Source organism: Brachionichthys hirsutus, chromosome 17, assembly GCF_040956055.1.
Source record: "Brachionichthys hirsutus isolate HB-005 chromosome 17, CSIRO-AGI_Bhir_v1, whole genome shotgun sequence".
In the NCBI taxonomy this organism is placed as follows: Eukaryota; Metazoa; Chordata; class Actinopteri; order Lophiiformes; family Brachionichthyidae; genus Brachionichthys; species Brachionichthys hirsutus.
Window position 1 is genome coordinate 8,107,749 of NC_090913.1, and position 20,953 is coordinate 8,128,701.

Below are 20,953 nucleotides of genomic sequence, written 5' to 3' on the forward strand. Positions count from 1 at the left end.
AACTTGGACAGACCACATACAAGGTCCGATCATTAAATTGCGATATATATTTATATTTATATTTATAAACATGGTTATATGATTGTAATAGTGAGTGCATATCGAAATGATAGGCTGCAGTTCCGTTTCGGAAGTTATTCAAGCATACTAAAAATGTTTTTATTGTTAAAGGAAATGACGGACATCCGGATATTACGTGTCACACAAATGCGGAAGTGCAAGCTCCATTCTGGATGTCCTGCGTTATAACGGTGTCTCGCTACATTCTCTGTTCCGGTCCATACAAGTAACGAATCCGAGCAGTGCCTTTTCGCTTCTTCTACTCCGTGAACAAGATGCCTTTAGAGTTTGAGCTGTGCGCCGGTAGAATGATCGGCGGCAGCCATCCGTGCTTCATCATAGCCGAAATTGGACAAAACCACCAGGGAGACATCGAGATTGCCAAGAAGATGATCAAAGTGGCTAAGGTAACAAAGTGGACCCATTTGGTTTCACTAGAACCCGATTTGTTTTAAATATATAATGTTCTTTAGCAATATTGACACACGTGCAGAACTTAATCGGTGAATGTATTCAACGCAAAGGTCAGAATTTAGGGGGGTGTCATTGTGTAGTTTTTAATCCAAACATTGTTGACATCAATGAATAAATAAATAAAATAAAAAAACATTTGGATGCATCTCCAGCCTGCAAATTTAATTTTTTTTTAATATAACGTCCTTGTCAAAGGTAATAACAATCTATATCTATGTGTGAAATGCACAGTGAAATATCAACTCTTGGACAGAGAGGAATCTGTAGCACCTTTTTAAAATCATTTTTACTCAAGATTTTCTGAACTTCCTTGTCTTCTTTTTTTTTTTTTTTTTAATCCAACAGGACTGTGGTGCGGATTGCGCCAAATTCCAGAAGAGTGAATTAGAGCACAAATTTAATAAAAAAGCCTTGGATCGCCCATACACCTCTCAACATTCATGGGGGAAAACGTACGGAGAACACAAACGCCACCTGGAGTTCAGCCATGAGCAGTTCAGGGAACTGCAGAAATATGCAGAGAAGGTTGGGATCTTCTTCACAGCCTCGGGGATGGATGACGTAAGAACGAGACGTTTTGATGAAGATTTTAGGACGTTTGAATCTGAATTTAGTTTAATCCCGACTTCCTCTGTTTTAGATGGCAGTGGAGTTCCTTCATGAACTCAATGTGCCTTTTTTCAAAGTGGGTTCAGGAGACACCAACAACTTTCCCTATCTGGAGAAGACTGCCAAGAAAGGTGAGGGAAGAAGTTTCACCCGCCACGTTACCATAGAGTGGATAAAATGAGATGTAAAACACATGAAACCACATAAACACTAACGAGACGCTTCCCCTGACGTTCCACTAGCACGCACGTTGATTAGCTAATGGATAAATGTTCACAAATCATTCCTTTGATCTGTCGATACCGTTTCATGTTGTCATCTCCTTGTGTTGACGATTCATCAGACTGTCGTCTGTTTCAGGACGGCCCATGGTGGTGTCCAGTGGGATGCAGTCCATGGAGACGATGCGTCGGGTCTACCAAACGGTGAAGGAGCACAACCAGAACTTTGCCATCCTGCAGTGCACCAGCGCCTATCCTCTGGAGGCCGAAGATGTCAACCTCCGAGTGATAACGGTGAGGAAAATAGCATCAAATATATCTCCTTTAGCTAAAGGTCATTATAGAAACAATAGATTATTTAAAATAAATCTCAAGTTATGTTGAATATTTGGTTTTCAATCTTTCCCTCGAACACACTGAATATTAACACCTGTCTCACCCTAACCCCAACAGGAGTACCAGAAGGAGTTCCCGGATATTCCCATCGGATATTCTGGCCACGAGACTGGGAACAGTATCTCAGTTGCTGCTGTGGCTCTGGGGGCAAAGGTCATCGAGCGTCATATCACTTTGGACAAGACGTGGAAAGGAAGTGACCATGCCGCCTCTCTGGACCCCGCCGAGCTGGCCGAGCTGGTTCGTTCCGTCCGGCTGGTGGAGAGGGCGTTGGGGACGGGCCTCAAGCAGATGCTACCGTGTGAAAAGCCATGTCATGATAAGGTGATCACGGAAATATGTTAAAGGAAGACATTGGACATTTCCGAAATATTTCGTTGTGCTATATGAAAAATGATAATAATAACCTCCATCTCCTGTTTCCTGATGCAGCTGGGTAAGTCCGTGGTAGCCAAGGTGAAGATCCCCAAAGGAACCGTCCTGACTCTGGACATGTTGGCGGTGAAGGTGGCCGAGCCCATGGGTGTCGTAGCAGAGGACATCTTCCAGCTGGTTGGTAAGACCGTGATGGAGGGTGTGGAAGAGGATGAAAGCCTCCTGCCAGAGGTGGTGGCGAGCTACGGCAAGAGAACCAAGTGCTGAGAATGGCTTCGGGTGGAAAAAGGAATTTCATTTCAGTTTCAACTGATTTCCCCGAGGATAATTCAGAAGGAGCATATTATATGAAACATGTGCCATGATGATTTAATTTGATGTTGCTTAGTAACTTGTTTACTGCCTGGACTGTGCTTTGTTATTAGTTTAATTATGCCACAGCTGGGACTATGTCTCTGTTGGTGATGCTTTTTTGAGAGGAACAAAATAAAAGTCCTGTAGATGCTGCATAAAGTCCAAAGAACTGTCAGGTTTATGAAGAACCACATGTGCATTGTCCCTTTTTTACGCATGTATGTATTGATTGACCACCGTTTGGTCAGAAATATAGTGTTTAGGAATGAGCATAGAAAGGTCATCTTAAAATGATATAGAGTTAGTTCTGATCAAACACTAGAATTGCAAAATGTTGGCGAAGATGACTGCTTGTAGTTTTGATATTTTTATGTTTAATTTGCACCACTAGATGGGGCTCTTTCTTTAAACCGCCACAAACTCTACATGGCAAAAATAAAAATAATCAGCCCCTCTGATAATTTCAATTTAAGGCAGTAAACAGGTTTTAAATGTACACTGTACATCCAACGGATATTAAAATGAAATGGCATTAATATTTTGTTATCTGACTGAATTTCTACATCAACTCGTTCTCTGCTGCAAAGGCCTCTTGCAGTTCTGTGTAGCCGAGGATCAGAGGATTCCAGTCGAGATCATGAAAAGCTGTCTGTCTGAAACTGAGTCTCGTTTCATTGCATCATGGGTTTCGCTGTTCGGCTCAGATACTGATGCTTTGACCACCAACGGGGACTGACTTCATTTAGCCCATTAGCTGTCATCGAGCACTGAATATTAAAACAAATGTGTTCACTGAAGGCAGTAAAAACCACACCGGTCATTCATTTATGAACAGATTTGAGAAAACCGTTCCTCTTTTTAAAAAAAAATCTATCTCAAAATGAATCTACAGTATATTAAATGGATTTTGTGAGCAGCCATGAGTATGAAAACTACTTTTAGAGAAGTAGCCATGATGCTTTTATTTATAACTACTTACTAATGACCCCCCCCCCTCCCCTCCCTTTCAAGGCACAATCTTTATCCAGTAAGCTGCTGCTGATCCCAGCTTCGCAGAAGCACATGAAAAGCTGCCTCTGTCACTTTTCTCTGCCTGCTTAAAGAGCTTTAACAAAGTGAAAGACTTCTCACCGGGATCGAAAATACATCTGACACTTAAATTAACCGCGAAAATTGATGTCTAATGTAAAAAAACAAAAACGAATCAACCCTAACCCTCCCGGCAATGAGCGGGCTACTTAATATTTGTGTGGATTTTCTAAACAGACTGCATCTTTTAAAAGTAACTCCAACATCGAGCTTAATATTTAGTCAGAGAAGCACATTTTGAATATGGAATCAGAGACGCGTGCCAAACTTCACGGTTTGTTTCTTCTGCACGCCGAAGGAGTTATTTTTATTTCAACTCCTGCAAGCGATGTACCTCAGCCTGCTGCTAAGGAGGGGGAGGTTAGTTTGGTCAGTTAGGTAACAGGTTTAGCCCTCAATATAGAAACTGTGGCCCGAATACTGAGTTCTGACTGAGGTAAAGCACCTGTGCAACACGCACACGCACATGCACACACACACACACACACACAGTAGACGTAACACTCTATTAATGACGGTAAATGTAAGAGAACAGGTCGCATTTGAACTCAGGTAAGATTACAGTTCTCACACGGACAGCCTGACCTGGCATAATGTGTGCAACTGTGCCCCCCCCCCCCCCACCCCATACACACACACGTATTGCTCAACCAAAATATTTGATCTGTAAAGGAATAATATTCTAAGATGTGAATGCAGGATGAATTTCATTCTTTTTAAACATTAGTTAACATCAGATTTATCTTCCATCACTTCTAATCTGAAGTCCTACATTAGTAGACGTTTCATGCTGTGTTACAGATCAGGAATGCATGATTGCTTCTCATGAGTCGGTGCATCCGCTGCCATCTGTGTTCATGTAAGAAAGGGAAAAACTAACGCTTTCCATGTGCAATCTTAACATCCTCTACTTTTGCAAGATCTTTAAAAAGAAATTAGTCGCCAAAAAAAAATACTACAAATGGATTTTGACCCTTCATGCTTAGATGAAGATGTGCAAGAAAAAAAAAAAAGCTTGATGTTACTCTGTCAGTCCAAAGTGGACTCTGAAACCAGCTCGATGATCTCAGCACAATAAGCTTCAGTCCCATAAACCAGTCATTGTGTAAGATCCAATGGCTTGGCTGTGTGGATGGTAAATAATGATGCATCACACTTGAGGGTGGGGTGGGCGGTGATGGGTAATGGGAAGATGCTGCAGGGGGGGGAGGAACACTGAGCGGGAGGGAGGAGCCCTTGGTCCTCGTCTTCTGACCTGATGTCTTAGAAAATCTCACCCAGGATTTATTGCTGGGACCTTCAGCCGTCGGAATCTTTCCGGGATTCATTTTGGTGGAATATCCATGCGGAGACTCCTGATGTGATGCCTGCTGGAGTGCTTCATCTTCATTTCCAAGAGCGGTATGAGAAAAAATATATTGTGTGTGTGTGTGTGTAACGGTACTGTGTCTCAGCTTTTATGGCCTAATAGAGTCCAATTTAATTCCTAAATGCTAGTTCTGAAATAAATAAATGGATTAATTGGGGTTTCAAATAACGAGGGCATTGTTTAGAACTTGTTTGTCGCACTTTCAACGTTGATGTTTTCTTCTCATCGGCGTCTCAGTCCTGAGGAATCCTCAGCTCTCATTTGGTTTCACATTTACATTTATTTATATTAATTCACAAATACTTTAGCTGGTTTCTTACTTTTTGACTTTGTGCAGGGCCCGAGGCTAATCTGAGCATATCTCCTCAGGGATTAAATAGCTTCCTAATGAGCTTTCGCTAATGTTCAAGCTTCACTTAAGGGAGAGATCGCACCGCTCGTTCTGTCAGGAAAACCACGGCACAGTAACAGAATCACTGCTATAAATACTGCTACTATTCAATATAGTGATTCCAGGACCAGGTAAATAAAAGGCTTTAAATATTTCAGACTCTCGCGTAATTATAATATGATATGTATTATAAGTTTAAATGAATGTATGCATAATTGTGCCAGATGTCATTCATCATGTGTCATTAATAAATCTCTCTGGCAGACCCAAATATGATACTACATGCAACCGTTTGCATGAAGTACCAAAGTACATAGATCATGTTTTATGCCCAAAATGTACCTATGAACTATAAATAGCAACAGTCATGTAGAAAAGTGTTTAATGAATTACTTTCCACCACCATAACAAGGTCTGTAAGATGACAGAGAAAGGTTCACCCACTGGCATTGAAACAAAACTTTTTTTTTCTTGCAGTACTATGAGGAAATCTTTCAATGGGCTGGACCCTGGAATCAGATTGCAGGTCTTCCGTTGTGTTTAGCCCGGGGAGCGCTATGCAAACAAATCGGTAAACCCAAAGCCCCAAAAGATTCCAGACGGACTCTGCCTGACAACCTGCACCTAACGCCATGGATCTCCTGCTACCCGGAAGGACTCAAGACACGATGGCTTCCTCGAGCTTTGCGCCGTTTCTGGGCCCTCGCAGCAGCTGCAGTAAGCGCTACTACCATGGCGTCAAAAGAAAGCTGCGGCCCAAACGGGTTCTAGGCTTCTTTCTCAGCCTGGCGGCCGTCTGCATATTCTTCTCGTGGAGTGCCTGGTCGCTGGCTACAACAGTGGCCAAGGAGCTGGAGTCGGCCGTGGTGGGCTCGGCGGGGGCATCGGCGCCCCGGAGGACTCTTCTGCTGCACGACAACCTCTCAGCTACGCCAGAGGACACGCCGGTGGCCATGCAATCGTCTGAGATAGCGATGAATCACGGGGACTACCCAATAGACTACTTCAGCATCGAGGAAAGACGCGAAGGCTACGTGGTGCTTCATATGTTCGGCATGCTGTACATGTTCATAGCCTTAGCTATCGTCTGTGATGAGTTTTTCGTTCCTGCACTCACCGTCATCACGGAGAAGCTGGAGATCTCCGATGATGTAGCAGGGGCGACCTTCATGGCGGCGGGTGGCTCGGCACCGGAGCTCTTCACTTCTGTCATCGGGATCTTTATCTCCCACAGCAACGTGGGCATCGGCACCATCGTGGGCTCCGCTGTCTTCAACATCCTGTTTGTGATCGGGATGTGCGCCCTGTTCTCCAAAGAGGTGCTGAACCTCACCTGGTGGCCTCTGTTCAGGGACGTCTCGTTTTACATCATCGGCTTGCTCATGCTCATCTATTTTTTTCTGGATAATCAAATCAGCGTGGGGGAAAGCATCGGCCTGCTGATGTGCTACACCTGCTACGTGACATTCATGAAGTTCAATGCCAGAATAGAATTTTTCATCAAGAGTACACTGATCAGCAACCAGGTGGACGAACTGGAGGCACCACCCAAGGTGAGCTTGACTCCATCCATCCATCCATCCATCCATTCATTCATCCACCCACCTATTAATTATCCAATCCCATCTGTCCACTGAACCTTTGCCACCCTTGACATGACTATATTGTACTGTTTAACCGAGTTCAGAATGAAACTATTGCAGTTTACAGATGTCAAGAATCCAACTGGAGGACCCCGAGAGGTCTTTATGATACAGGAAGTAGGTTGGGTATTAAAACAGAGAGCTGACCAGACAAATTCTGCCAGGACATGGACAGACCTTTAGGTGCTGACTAAGACACAAGTTTCATCCTCGCTTTATCTACATGCAAAATGTCGATTGATCAACCGCCGACCAGTTTTGAAGCTCGTCATCGTCAGCCAAAGAGTCATCTGTACACTTTGGGTGGACGTAACGACGCAAGCATGAGAGTCTCTAAGTCTCTTTAACGTTTGATCAAAATGCTGCGATCAGTTTATTTATTGAAGTTTGATATTTTTGCTCTGGGAGCTGTTCCCTATCTAGCAAGATAACACTAAATGACAATGCAGCATGTCAACACAACACATTGACTGTCTGTATTATGCATCCTGTATGACACAGCAAATCAAAAACTGAGACTTCACTGTCATCAGCCGCTCCCGCCCTCAGCTCCCCTCATCTTTGGAAAAAGATGTCTCTTGATTGTGTTGTTTGCCCTTTCTCTAGCAGTGCTTATAAATAGTGTGGGGCAAATGATGGACACACACACGTATAGAAGACGTTCTGTGTGTGCAGTATGAGTGTAATAGGTTGCTCACATCCGCTGAAAAATACAACGGCAGGTTGTTCTGAGTGCCGCTAGCCTTTAGCCTACATCATCGCCCATCACCAGTTCTTTGGGGGGGGGGGTCCATACACAATATCTGACTCCCCCCTTTTGTTTTTGCTTTTTTTTGCTTTTTGCAGAAACACTAAATGCAGATTGCATTTATTCTTTTTTTTTCCTACAGGAAAATAAAGTGTCCTGAACTCCAAAATGTAGAACAAACTGTTTGGATGCAATCGTAACTGAGGACACTTATTAAACAGAGCCAGTTACTTTTGCACTCGTGATTCGGGCCAGTATAAGTTCTATATATATGGTTATAGCTGTGTTAAAGCTCCTCCCCCATATATGCTAATTGTTTACAAGAGGAAAGAAAGGATAGAAATAGCATACATATATGCTGAGTTCTACTTTAAAGAAGAAATATATCCGTGTTGCTGCGCTACTTGACATTTCTGCCCTTCTGGGGATCAGCTGTTCCTCAGGCTGTCTCACCTCCAGCCAAGATCAGCTTTTCTCTTTCTGTCAGTCCAACACTTGATGTCCAACTGCCTTGCCCTCGTGTGTTGGTAACTGCTAAATAATCCCGCCAGATTAATGCCCTCAATCCCATTAGAACCACTAATAATAGTCAGATGCTCCTGGAGAGAGCAGGAATCAGCAGATCACAGAAGAAAAAAAGACTGAGCCCTTGTTCCTTGGCATGCAGCCATCCTCATAACAGGCTCCGTGTGTGTCTGTGTTTTGGTGTGCATATTTTAGTGCATGTTTTACATTTTGTGCACCGATTGCAGTGCAGACAGTATCTGTATGAAATGATGGGGACAGAAAAAGCGAGTGAAGATGTTCAGGTTTTCCTGCTTTCCTATGTTTGCTTTTGTTTCTTATGAAGGTAAAGGACCCTGTAGATGATGAGAACAAGCTGATGGTGAGTTTTTTTTCTTTTTTTTTTACACGACACTGTATGTCAGTCTCAATTAAAGACAAAGGTTAATATTGCTACATTGAATTTCGATAACTTCTCACCGTGATGTATGTTTGTCTCCACCCATATTATTTAGGATTAGGTCCTGGGTGGTTCCACAAGGACTTAACTATTGTGAATAATGTCAAATGTGCACCTTCTAATGAACATGTTAACGTTATATGTTTCTTTCGTGTTAGGCCAAACCGAGGCTTCAGAGAGAGGGCAGCTGTGCCTCGCTGCACAACTCACTCATGAGAAACAGCATCTTCCAGCTCATGATCCACACGCTGGACCCCCTCAGTGATGAAGGTGCATATAAACAAACAAGTAGACAAAAAAATAAATAACTAGACAAACATATAAAGAGAATCACAGAAACACGAAACGCATCAATTACCTGAGTGTCCCAAAGACTAAAGTCACATATGCATATGAAATATGTTTTAGAGAGTCAAACAAAACAAAGCAAAAAGTGTCTTTTGTTAAAGATGATGTTTAAAATACAGACAGCTTTTGGTACGATAAATATTTACACACAATATTGTCTAAAGTGAGTTATTATAGAAAAAAAGTATTTGTTCTTTCAACCGCTTTCTAATTCTTCGTGTGCCTGCACCCTAACCAGTTTCTTCCAGTTGTAAAGTCATCCCATCGCAGAGCTTCTGTATGCATGAGCACGTTTTTAGGAGACTGTATCAAATTGATTAGAGATTCTTTTGTTTTAGGGGCCTTCAGAGACAAGGCGTCGATCCTTCACAAAATGGCCAAGCAGAAATTTAAAGAAGACGCTATCAATGCCAACGGTGTAGGTGAGTGCTGCTCAAAAATCAACTAATTAATCAATTTAAAAATGCTATTGATAAATGAATGGGAGTCACCAGGTTGGATAGGATTATAAATGAGGCAATAAGAGGGACAGTGAAGGTTAGACGTTTTGGAGACATGGTCAGAGAGACCAGACTGATGGTTTGGACATGTCCAGAGGAGAGACGGGGACTATATTGGTAGAAGGATGCTGAGGATGGAACTGCCAGGGAACAGGGCTAGAGGTCGACCCAGGAGAAGATACATGGACGTAGTGAGGGAGGACATGAGAGCACTGATGTTGGGGAGGACAATGCAAAGGACAGGGTGAAGTGGAGAACGTTGATTTGAAAGTATAGTAGTGTTGATAAATGAATGGGTGCATCATTACACATGTCATCTGTGATTTATATGACAAGATTCTTTCATCTTTGTCTTTAGTCGCTTATCTGAGATATGGGTCACAGGTTGTGCTGGAGCCTATCCCAGCCGAATATGGGTGAGAGAGGTGGGCCACACCCTAAACAAGTCGCCAATCATGGCCTTATTCCAAATCAAACCCAGAACCTTGCTTGAAAGATTTAAAACAAGTGGCTCCGGATTTTTATTTGCATCTGAAACAAATTGGATGCGTAAATTCCCACCAACCAGTAAAATATGCCTGAAGAAGAAATGTGTCTTTTCCTTTGAGACGTGAAAAGAAAATGTCAAAAGACACCAAGAAATCCTCGCCGTTTTATCTAGAGGTGTAACAGCATATTTCCTTTCTCTCTTTAGGAGCCCAGACACTGCCTGCAAGAAAAGAAAATTGTAAGTTTCAGCCGTTCTTTCAGTGTCATTAGGCCACCACTATTCATTTCCCTTCAACTCTGTTTAAACTTTATCTCTTTCGCTTGCTTCTCTGTCTGCTTTTTCTTTCCTCAAGCCGGTAAAAAGATCCCCAACAGCACAAATGTTGCAGTGGAAGTCACGCCGCCCATGAACGGGGTTGTGGGAGGAGATGAGGTATCACGTTTATCTTTCCTCCTATATCTGTCAGGCTGTTTTCACAACTTTCGTATAAAAATGCTTTTTGATAAATATGCACAGCTAATGAAATGAAACGAACTTCTCCTCAGGGTGACGAGGAAGAGGAGGATGAAGATCAGCCTCTAAGCCTGGCTTGGCCCAACACCCTCAGGAAGCAGATGACCTACCTCTTCATTCTGCCCATCGTGCTTCCACTGTGGTTCACGCTGCCTGACGTCAGGAGAGAGGTGACAACACACACACTCGTGCACAGAGTGCACAAACTTTGATATTCAACGCATTTTAAATATATGCCGGACAGAAATCTATATTCCCATCACAATGATTTATAACACAATGAAGCCATTCAAATTTCTGAATAAGATTTATATGTCAAATTATGAACAGATTTTGTTCAAAGTAATTTGACAAGGCCTACAATGGACTGATAAAATCTCCGGGTTCTCCGGCTCCCTTCCACCTCCAAAAATATGCAGCTTAGGTGAATTGTTCACACAAAATACAGGCATTTCTTGTACACCTACAACCAATCAACAAACGTTAAGCCTCCACTTTAAAAATGTAATAGACAAGAGAGATCACGTGGGTGATTTTACAGATGTGCAAATTCTAAATTATATTTCCCTTTTCAGTCTTCAGAAAGGTTCTTCCCAGTCACTTTCATTGGCTCCATTTCTTGGATCGCTATCTTCTCTTACCTGATGGTGTGGTTGGCTCACCAGGTACGACACACTACTAAACACACACACACACACACACACACCCCGGCTGGATTCCTGTGGGCCACATGTAGCCGTCCTACGGTGTTCTTTTGAGTTGAACCAAAGCAGCTAATTATGTCTAAGCTGCTCTATTGTTAGGCTCTATTTTAAGGCAGCAAATGCAAAAGCATGAAGCAGGTGGACAAATGTGTACAAGGTCATAGAAGACACAAATTATCTTATTTTTGGGCTCCCATTGCTGCAGAGTATGCATAAAATTGATTTGTGAAGGGATGGCATGTTATTGATCGGGGTGTAATGACTATTCCTTAATCATTCATCAGATTACTGGTCTCACACCTTTTAAATTCTCTTCCAGACACAGTGGCGCATTAAAGAAGCAATGCAAATATAAAAAAAAATATTATATGGATCATGGTTCTGCCTCCAAACTCATAGAAACTCTGTTCCAGTCGCCATTTCATTTCTTCATAACCTCCCGCATGCCAACGAAGTTTGGCCTCATTTAGTTTTGGTTTTTATATGCGAGATATAAAAATGCAAAAACCTGGATGAATTTTCCAAACTGTGACTCAAAACATTAAAACTGAGATTTTGCTGTGTCACAAGAGTCCACCGGAGTCCACATGGGGGGGTACACGTAGTCCAAACGCCCACATGCTACATTATACATCTCCACATGTATGAATGCATTCTCAACGCACAGATTAGCCTTAGAGGAACCACAACATGACTGTGGTGCAGGGAGGAGGGGGGGGGCCATGAGCAACGTTTTCTTCCTCTCAGGTTGGAGAGACTTTCTGGGTCACAGAGGAGATAATGGGTCTGACCATATTAGCAGCTGGTACTTCAATCCCTGACCTGATCACCAGTGTGATTGTGGCACGAAAAGGCCTCGGTGACATGGCCGTGTCAAGCTCGGTGGGCTCCAACATTTTTGACATCACTGTGGGGTGAGTCCAGCAAACAGCAGGCAACACACACCAGCTTTGGACCTCTCCATCCGTCATAAATGACTCCCCTCTGCCATGTTTCTGTCTCCTCGCCCCCCCCCCCCTCCAGGCTGCCTTTCCCTTGGCTACTCTACCATATCATCAATGACTTTAAAGCAGTGGAGGTGAGCAGCAACGGCCTGTTCTGTGCCATCGTCCTCCTCTTCATTATGCTCCTCTTCGTCATCATATCCATTGCGGCCTGCAAGTGGAGAATGAGCAAGTTGCTGGGCTTTTTCATGTTCTTGCTGTACTTTGTCTTCCTCGTGGTCAGTGTGATGCTGGAGGACAAGATCATCATCTGCCCCGTCACCGTCTGAGGAAGAACGATTGATTGTCAGAAAGCACAAACTAAGTGTAATAGTGCACAGGTGTGCTGTGATTTCCTGCAGCTGTGGAAAAGCATGCTCGTAGAGACACAGACTGTCTCGTGTCTGTTGCACGGACAAGACCGCTGCACACACACACACACACACACACACACACACACACACACAGTAGATACAGATCGACAAAGCCGATTACACAGCCGCCCAGCAGTGGCACACAAGCCTGCATGTCATTTTGCCACCCAACAGAAGGGACTGTTTGTCGTTATATTCAGTAGTTGCTGCTTGCGTTGCTGAACAAGCTGCTAGGCATGGATATTTCCACTGAAGGTCACAAGAGATTATATGTTGAAATGCACAAATTACCGCCACTCCTCATGTAATCAGCATCCAAGTGAAGCATATGAACTGGATATGGGGACTGAACAAGATCCTAATTAAAGGCAAGCAAAACCCTGAAAAAAAGACTAGTAAGTTCCTAACATACTGGGACAGTCCATAGCAGACACCGTTAGATTGTAGCTGTGTTCTTGCCATCATCCACCAACGTTGATGAAAGACAAATGTCAGGTGTTCAGAAAAGCTTTGTGATCTCAGAAACTGTACGTTTTGTTTAAGGACATCATGCTTTATTTTCAATCCATCTGTTACCAAATAACACGCAAATGCACTCAGGTCTCAATTTGGATATGAATCCCTTTTCCTTTTTCTTTAACAAACACTTCTTTTTTTTAAAATAATTGGACCAGATTTTCCTGTTTGAATAACCACTATACCACCCTTTTTTTTTATTCTGATTTTGTGTCTTCATCTTTTCTAAAATTAAAACAAATTAATGTTTAAATTAATATGAAAATAATTTCCCCAAATTTTACACCAGCTATCAATTATCTTGCAATGTTAAAAATGTGTTTTAGGTTTTTACGTTTCACTTCTTAGACTGTAACCCGTCTTTGCAGCATCATTTCAAAAAATATTTCTTGTTTTGATAAATCTTGTGAATGTGAGAAATGCGCATATGGGTGCATTTAAAAGTATCCAATGGTAAAACGCTTTTGTATTTCCCTTTCATGTATGGAACTGTATTCATATGCTACTTGAATTGTATTATAATTATTCATCGCTGTATAAAGTGCTATATGATAAAATAAATTAAAACATTTTCACTGTTGTTTTGAGTTGATGGTCAGTGATAAGTCAGATGCACCAGCAGGTTCAAATTGGAACTCAGAATATGAACTCAAGATCCGTGCAGTAGCTGCTGACCTTGGGACAGTTACTCTAGCAAGGGTTAAAAGCGCAACACACTGCGCCACCCATGTCTTACAGAATTTTAAATCATTCAAAGGTGAGGATTAGGTCTCCTCCCTCTTACTGCCAAACCGCGCCCATCAGATTTGCAGTGTCATTCATCAGGATGTGATCTGCTTTACTTTAGCACAAGCCTCTTACAGCAGCATCCCATGCATGGCCTGCTGCAATAATCAGTGTGATGCAGCAGGGATTCATCAAACACCTCAGGACAAACCACTAAAGGTCGTAGTCGCCCGTCTGCTTCTGTTCAATAAAACTCATTTAAATACAATAAAAAGAAATTTCTGAGAACACGAAAACACTTCTGGAACTTCTCAACCTTCACCCAAACAGCCAAAGAAGACTGGGGGCATAGTTTAAAAATACAATTAAAATAAAACACAAGAGCTGAAAGAAGGCTATACCCTGTACACTGGTATGACATAATCCAATTTTCAAGAAACCCAGGGGATCTAAAAATGATCTAAAAATACATTCTACATTTTATAAGCAGAATCTCTTATTGTAGCCTCTGAAAACATTTGCTTTCACTTCATCTGAGGAAGAATTGAAGCAAATGATTGCATATTCCTGCTAACTATAAAGCAAACAGAACCAATCACGTGACTTTTATCTCTGGTGTCTTACATACTGAGACCGAAGGGGGGCGCTAATGCGCTTAACGCGTTCAAAATACAAAGTAGTAGAAGAAGAAGGAGCCGGAAGCTTCCCCGAATGTCAGCGACACAAGAGCAGCCCGACGCTCCTCTTCGGCTGGGATGTGTCTCAATCGTTCGCATGAGGTGATGGATATCTAAGAGAGCGTCATGGAGGGTCTGGATCCTTCGGAACCGGGTCCAGAACCCGAGCTTTCTGCCGCGATGCGGGCTAAAATCGAGCGGAACCGGCAGCGGGCGCTGATGCTCCGTCAAGCGAGACTGACGAGCCGTTCTTTGTCCGAGGCGGAGGGCGCATCTTCGGCCAAAGTGTCCAAGACCATCGACTCTGGGGCCGGCTTCTTCATCGAGGAAGAGGACGGCGGAGTGGAGGAGCAGATGACGAGGAAGGTCGCGCACCAGCCAGGTAGGAACGCGTTCCAGTGACCCGGAGTCGGTATTTAGCCCTACGGTCTGCTTTGCCTCCAGCTCCAGTGATCGAGCCGGACTACTTGGTGTGTGAAGCCTGTCAGAAGCCCTTCATGGACTCTCACCTCAGTAACAGCTTCGACCTGTGTGTCTGTGACAAGTGCAGGTCTGTCCTGACTTCTGCCTTAATATTTCAGAAATCTTATTTTTCTTGCAGTTGGATCACGTGGATTAACAGTGAAGCTTTTTTTTTTTTTTTTGCCCCCCACCCACGCACACGCACACACTCAGAGACAATGAGACACATAAGCTGATATCCAGAAGTGAGGCCAAGCAGCATTACCTGCTGAAGGACTGCGACCTGGACAAGAGAGAACCTCCACTCAGGTTCATGCTGAAGAAAAACCCTCATAACCCACACTGGGGAGACATGAAACTCTACCTCAAACTTCAGGTACGGACTGGAGAGATGCGTATATCGCACTTTTTGGTAATGAAAATAACCAAGTAAAACATGCTGGTCGGGTAGTCTCAAACTGAGCCTCTGAGGCCCAGTGAAATGGCTTTCTTTGTTTCGAACTTTGTACCATGTAAGGCCCCAACAGCGCGTGTGTTTTTAAGGGCTCTGCATTTGGGTGTCCAGGTGGAGAAGAGATGCATGGAGGTGTGGGGATCGGACGAGGCCCTGGAGGAGGCCAAGGAGACGAGGGAAGAGACTCGAGAGGTGCAGAAACAAAAACGCTTCAACAAGAAAATCAAAGGTCGGTTAACCGCTTGAGCCCAAAATAATGTGTGGCTGCAGGATTATTGGCAACTTATTGATCAACTTTGTGTGTGTGTCAGAGCTGCGCAGGGCAGTGAGGAGCAGCACGTGGACCAAAGACACCAGCGTTCACCGACATCAGTACGGGCCAGAGGAGGCGGTGGATCCGGAGGAGGACCTCTACAGGAAAACCTGCACGACTTGTGGTCATGAACTCAGCTATGAGAAAATGTAGAGGGTTCAACACGGCGACGCGTTCGGCCTGCCGGGCGATGGTGTCCAGCGATGTTCCATTAGTAAATGGACAAATTAACATCCTGGGGTTTTTTTGTACCTCAATTCACAAAAAAGTTGGGATAATGTAAAATGTTGAGAATGCAAAGACGTTTAAGCTTGAAACTGATAAATGTACACTGATTTGAGGTCCGCATTATGTTTCATTAAAGGGTGAATAGGCCATGTTTATCTGTTTCATCACTGCAACAGTAAGCACCTGTTCGGATAGGGCACTTGATTTTTGTCCTATTCCTGAATGACCATGTTCATGCAGGGGCTCAATGACTGGATCAATGCAGTGCACAAAGACCGTAGCATAGTGAAGGATTTTATTTATTCAGAATTTGGCAGTAGGAAACATTTAAAATTCAAAGGCTCTCTTAACATCAGGGGTGTCGAACACAAACGCATCCTCTTTTGTGTTGACCTCAACTTCCTCAATCTCCACCTAGAAGAAAAGGAGAACACATTTAGTGAAATGCTGCGAACCAAAACTCAGGACATGATGCCCCTCCAGGGTTACTTTCTCATTAGGATAAGTTCACTTTTAAAGAAACTAGATTTTGCAAAAGCTGCAAAAAGCCCCCTTTGAGCTGGAATTTGTCAATTAAATGCCCTCTTACATCAGAGAAGTACTTCTCTATAAGGTTATGCGCAGCCTGGTACACCATCTCATTGTCGTGGTTTTGCAGCATCTCGATGCGGTCCAGCCCCCCCAGCTCCTCAACCAACAGGCAGAGTTTCTCCGTTTCACACATCTTCTCTGCAGCCTGAAAACACACAACCAGAACGCCATCGTCTGCCAAGCGCTGCATCAAATCTAAGACAATTTAGAAGAAGAAACTGTTCACCTTGAAGATGTTGCTGATGGCATCCAGTATTACCAAGATGACTTTCACATCCTTGACCTGCAGCAGGTTGATGATTGCCTCCAAAGCTCCACTCTGCACCAGAGCGACCACCTGCTCCACAGTGCCCCCACTGGTGATGTTTGTTACTGCCCACACAGCCTCCCTTTGAGTTTTGAAGTCCCCCTGAGATTGAGTATTGTATCTTCACCATCATTCAACATCTGTACACATCCTTTAAAACTATGCATCATGTGTACTAAATTTGATCAAAGCCAAGTTTTGTTTTAATAAAATTCTCCTGGAGTTCCTGCCTTCGCAAAATGGAAGTGGCAAACAATTTCAGTAAACGAGAGCCAGAGAGACGTGTCAACTTCTACTTGCGAGTAGACAACGGGCTTTTTGTCTGCTAATGTGGCCAAATTCTAGAACATGCATGCATATTAAAACATTTAGAAATGCCAACTTTGTCATTTAAAACAAGGTTTGAGAAACGCTAGGATTAGATAACGGAATGTCTATGGGGCACAGGACATTTCGGGATGAATCATCCCTTCGTGGAGGATAGGCCACTGTATCCTAAGCTAAAGGCAGATCTGCAGCACCCAACCTTTGTACTCGGAAAAGCCACACAGCTCCGGCTGACTTCTATAATTGTGTCCAGCTGTAAACTGCCACATTTCAATAAAACAAGTGCTACGGCAGTGACAGGACGCCGCAGCTCCTGATTCACACCCGTATTTAGGGACCAAAGTGTCCCTGTTGATATAATCACACCAGCAAACTAGCAAGTGAAACGTGATCCCTGTTCATGCTATACTCACATGTTGGAGCTTGTCTACCAGAATGGGGAGCAGGCCACAGTCGATGAGCTGTTGGATCTGCTTAAAGGGTCCTGCAGCAATGTTGGACAACGCCCACACGGCCTCCTTCTGCACACTCGGCTTTGGGTGCCTCATCAATTCCGGTAGGGTTTTCAAAACTCCAGCATCCACCACCATCTGAGTCTGAATATCTGAACCACTCACTATATTCCCAATGGCACGCAGCGCTGGAGTCTACAGGTCAAAAGGAAAGTTAAGACAATATTTAAGGTTTGCTTGTACGGTGCGTTTAAAATGGACTTCAAGAACCAAAGAGAACCACCATGACAGAAAGCTGGTTGTGGCCAGTGAGCTCCACCAGCCGAGGGACAATACCGGTTTTCACCACAACTTCAATACGATCATTGTCACCATCTGAGAGGTACGAGATTGCCCAGCATGCATCAGACACGATGTCTTTTTCACCAAGATGCAGGAGCTGTATCAGAGACGGAAGTATCTGGGAGCAATAAAAACACAGGCGACCAAAGATCAGGCACCGAAGCCAAGAACACATTTCTGGAATAATACTCAACTCGATTGTTTAATCACCGGTACTCAGCCTTTGTTACTTACCTGCTGGACTGCAGACAATGGTGGACACGGATTCTTATTTCGACACATGTTTGACAATGTCCATGTAAGATTACGAAGGTAGCCGACCTGGAGCGGAGAGATTAGGACCAACAAGTTAATTTACGGTAGCAGTCCGTCTCTATTTTGTGACATTTGTTGCTTCATACCCCTCAAAGCACTCAACGTCAAATGAATGATCAATGATGTGTAGTATTGTGAAAGATTATATATGGTTTACATTTGGACATGCCTTGTAAAGTCATACTTACTGGTGTGTCGGGAGAAATGCGGGAAAGCAACGCCGGGATAACATTGCACTCGATCAGAATGTCTCGATAAGCCGCGCCGTCTCCTGTCAAATCAGCAACAGCGACGGTCCCTTTATTTGAACCAGCATTTGTCACGAGCACCTTCGAGTCAAGTCTCGACTGAATAGTCACATGAAGGTTAAACGACAGGTCCAGGCAATAGAATGCAACACCGAGGTCTCGTTCTTTTTGAAACGTGAACGTCTCTTGCAATTACCTGCGATGTTTCCGAGAGCCCACACAGCCTGTTCACTGATGTGCAACAATGGCGAGGAGAGCAAGGAGATGAACGCAGGCACAGCCCCGTTCTCAACCACCTGAGACAGACACACATTCATCACCGAAGGCACCATATGAACCTCAGAGCCGCCAAATGTTCAGATCTGAGGTCAAACATTTAATCTCAGTGAGATTTATTATAACTAAATTCGAGTGCATCACGAGGACTGTTTGATGCTACACAGGACCGCAGATACCTGTCGAGTATACCAAGATGTTCCAGAAGCGATGTTCGTGAGCGCCCAAGCCGATTCAAACTGCAGAGTCGGCTCGTCATCCATACACAGGAAGGACACGAAACGGGAGAGCAGGCCTGCATCTATCAGCTCCTTCAGAGGCAGGTTGCACTCCTGAGAAAGCAGCTTCCTGAGCAGAGGGGGGTGAAACGACACGGCACGTTTTATTTTGGTTCACCACCGATTATGATCAGGGGCTATTCAATCGGGAATTTCTTTGCCAAGAAATACTGAATTAGCTCAGTTGTTCTCTGAAGTTTATCCTCTTCAAAACATTCAAGCTTCTTGCAAGTCTAAATTCTGATTCACACAATATTGAATTCATTTGCAAATTAAATTATTAAATGCAGAAACAGCCATTAAAGGAGCCGATATTTAGAAAGAAAAAACACTGATTGAACAAACAGCCAGATATTGGTGACCTTTGGCTCCATGTTTAACCTTCTGAAGAGCCAATCTCACGCATGACGTGCATCCAATCTAACTTGGCCATTCCTTGATTGGGAACTGACGAATGCAAGAATTTTAAATACCGTATTTTTTTTAATCATGATATAGTTCGCGAAAGATTATGGCTGCGTATTCGGACATTTGTTTTGGTGCCAAAGTTCAGGATCGACCGTCTTCCCAACCGATGGCTCACCTGGCCGCCTGGCATCCTCTGGTCTGGGACACCCTGGAGTCGCTCTTCACGTCTTTGATGATGTCCTCGATGGATAAAGACGGCGCCTGAACAGACGCGCCTCGTTAAAGCCCGAACTGAACGGGAGGAAGTCGTTACCGGAGCCTACGAACCGACCATCTCTCTGGAAGTGCGGCCCGGAGAGATGAAATCCGGATCCGGGAGCGACGACAGCGTCAAGTTCCTCCTCTTGAGAACGCTTTCATTCCGTTGAGCTTTGCGCAGCTCCACGCACTCGGAGATCCTTTTATCCCGCAGTTTCTGAAGGAAGCGTGTTCACGCGCGCAACAGGATTAAAGTAGTACAAAAATACACAACTTTGGTCAATTCACGCATCGACCTACCGCGTAATCCTTCCCCTTGTTTTTGAATTTGGAGAGCCGCTGGGCAGCGACGTTCTCGGTGGGCATGGCGGCGCCTTTACGCACGGGAAAGACGTCCTCTCTGCTCGACCGGCTCGCGTGGGGAGCCGCCGTGACGTTCCACGGGGAGGTTATAAACGCGGGAGAAGCCACAGGTGAATCTCATCAGTCGTGATTGAAGCGACGCTTCTGAGAATTCATCCAATCGCGGCTCAATATACCAAAGTCTCCGGCATTTGGGATTTCATTCATTGTTTCAACGATCGAATCACTGGCTTGAAATACATGGAGGATGAATTGTTCATATTTAATCATCTCCATACAAAAACTTTGGAAAATAAACATTTGATAACTTCCGTTAAAATAAGGACAGCAAACAAAACAGAATCACTTGACTTGACTTTGTCCTTGAACATATCGAATATTGTAGTTGCAGTACTGGCATGAGTAAAATATACTGAGTGAAATTATTTAAGAGGCCAAATTATGACCCCCCCCTGCAGGAAATCAAAAACCCAGGATAATCCTGTACGGACCCAGTTGAGAGTCCAAAATGGTCTGGTGGGAGGCTAGGGAGTCAAGAGAGACTAAATACTTTTAAAAACACAGGAAGGATGAAATAAAAGTTAAACTAACCAGGCTTGCAGGCCCTAAATCAGGAGAGAGAGAGAAAGCTCTCACCGGCTGATGCAGATTGTGACAGTAGGTGGCAGCATAACGTAGCATTCAGTCTGTCTGCAAGTGTGCTAAAGTGACTGATGAAATCTGATGTGCTGTGCTTTTTTGGATCCTTTGAATTTGAGTCTGTACTTTTATAGTAGCAGAGCTGCAGCATAAATCACTTTCTATGAA

The 20,953-nt window shown here is 43.8% G+C and overlaps 4 protein-coding genes across 4 annotated transcripts; 3 read left to right on the plus strand and 1 right to left on the minus strand.

The window, feature by feature from the left end:
• Positions 1 to 227: 227 nt before the first annotated feature.
• nansa (N-acetylneuraminic acid synthase a) lies at positions 228 to 3,016 on the plus strand. The gene is made up of 6 exons (XM_068750840.1): positions 228 to 467; positions 880 to 1,095; positions 1,175 to 1,274; positions 1,504 to 1,658; positions 1,818 to 2,084; positions 2,193 to 3,016. The coding sequence occupies exons 1-6, from the start codon at positions 336 to 338 to the stop codon at positions 2,400 to 2,402; spliced, it is 1,080 nt and encodes a 359-aa protein (XP_068606941.1). The 5' UTR covers positions 228 to 335; the 3' UTR covers positions 2,403 to 3,016.
• A 2,954-nt stretch (positions 3,017 to 5,970) lies between these two features.
• On the plus strand, positions 5,971 to 12,521 carry slc24a2 (solute carrier family 24 member 2). Its single transcript, XM_068750785.1, has 9 exons — positions 5,971 to 6,891; positions 8,580 to 8,615; positions 8,852 to 8,963; positions 9,380 to 9,463; positions 10,384 to 10,463; positions 10,577 to 10,714; positions 11,120 to 11,209; positions 11,996 to 12,162; positions 12,272 to 12,521. Exons 1-9 carry the CDS (start codon positions 5,971 to 5,973, stop codon positions 12,519 to 12,521), a joined length of 1,878 nt encoding a protein of 625 aa, XP_068606886.1.
• Positions 12,522 to 14,566: 2,045 nt separating this feature from the next.
• Positions 14,567 to 16,132, plus strand: xpa (xeroderma pigmentosum, complementation group A). The gene is made up of 5 exons (XM_068751273.1): positions 14,567 to 14,906; positions 14,969 to 15,074; positions 15,200 to 15,362; positions 15,552 to 15,669; positions 15,752 to 16,132. The coding sequence occupies exons 1-5, from the start codon at positions 14,651 to 14,653 to the stop codon at positions 15,904 to 15,906; spliced, it is 798 nt and encodes a 265-aa protein (XP_068607374.1). The 5' UTR covers positions 14,567 to 14,650; the 3' UTR covers positions 15,907 to 16,132.
• Positions 16,133 to 16,308: 176 nt separating this feature from the next.
• On the minus strand, positions 16,309 to 20,149 carry kpna7 (karyopherin alpha 7 (importin alpha 8)). The gene is made up of 12 exons (XM_068750604.1): positions 20,084 to 20,149; positions 19,857 to 20,000; positions 19,701 to 19,786; positions 19,019 to 19,187; positions 18,760 to 18,859; positions 18,504 to 18,586; positions 18,235 to 18,321; positions 17,942 to 18,118; positions 17,620 to 17,853; positions 16,799 to 16,981; positions 16,571 to 16,717; positions 16,309 to 16,395 (listed from the first exon to the last, which is right to left on the minus strand). Exons 1-12 carry the CDS (start codon positions 20,147 to 20,149, stop codon positions 16,309 to 16,311), a joined length of 1,563 nt encoding a protein of 520 aa, XP_068606705.1.
• Positions 20,150 to 20,953: the final 804 nt, after the last annotated feature.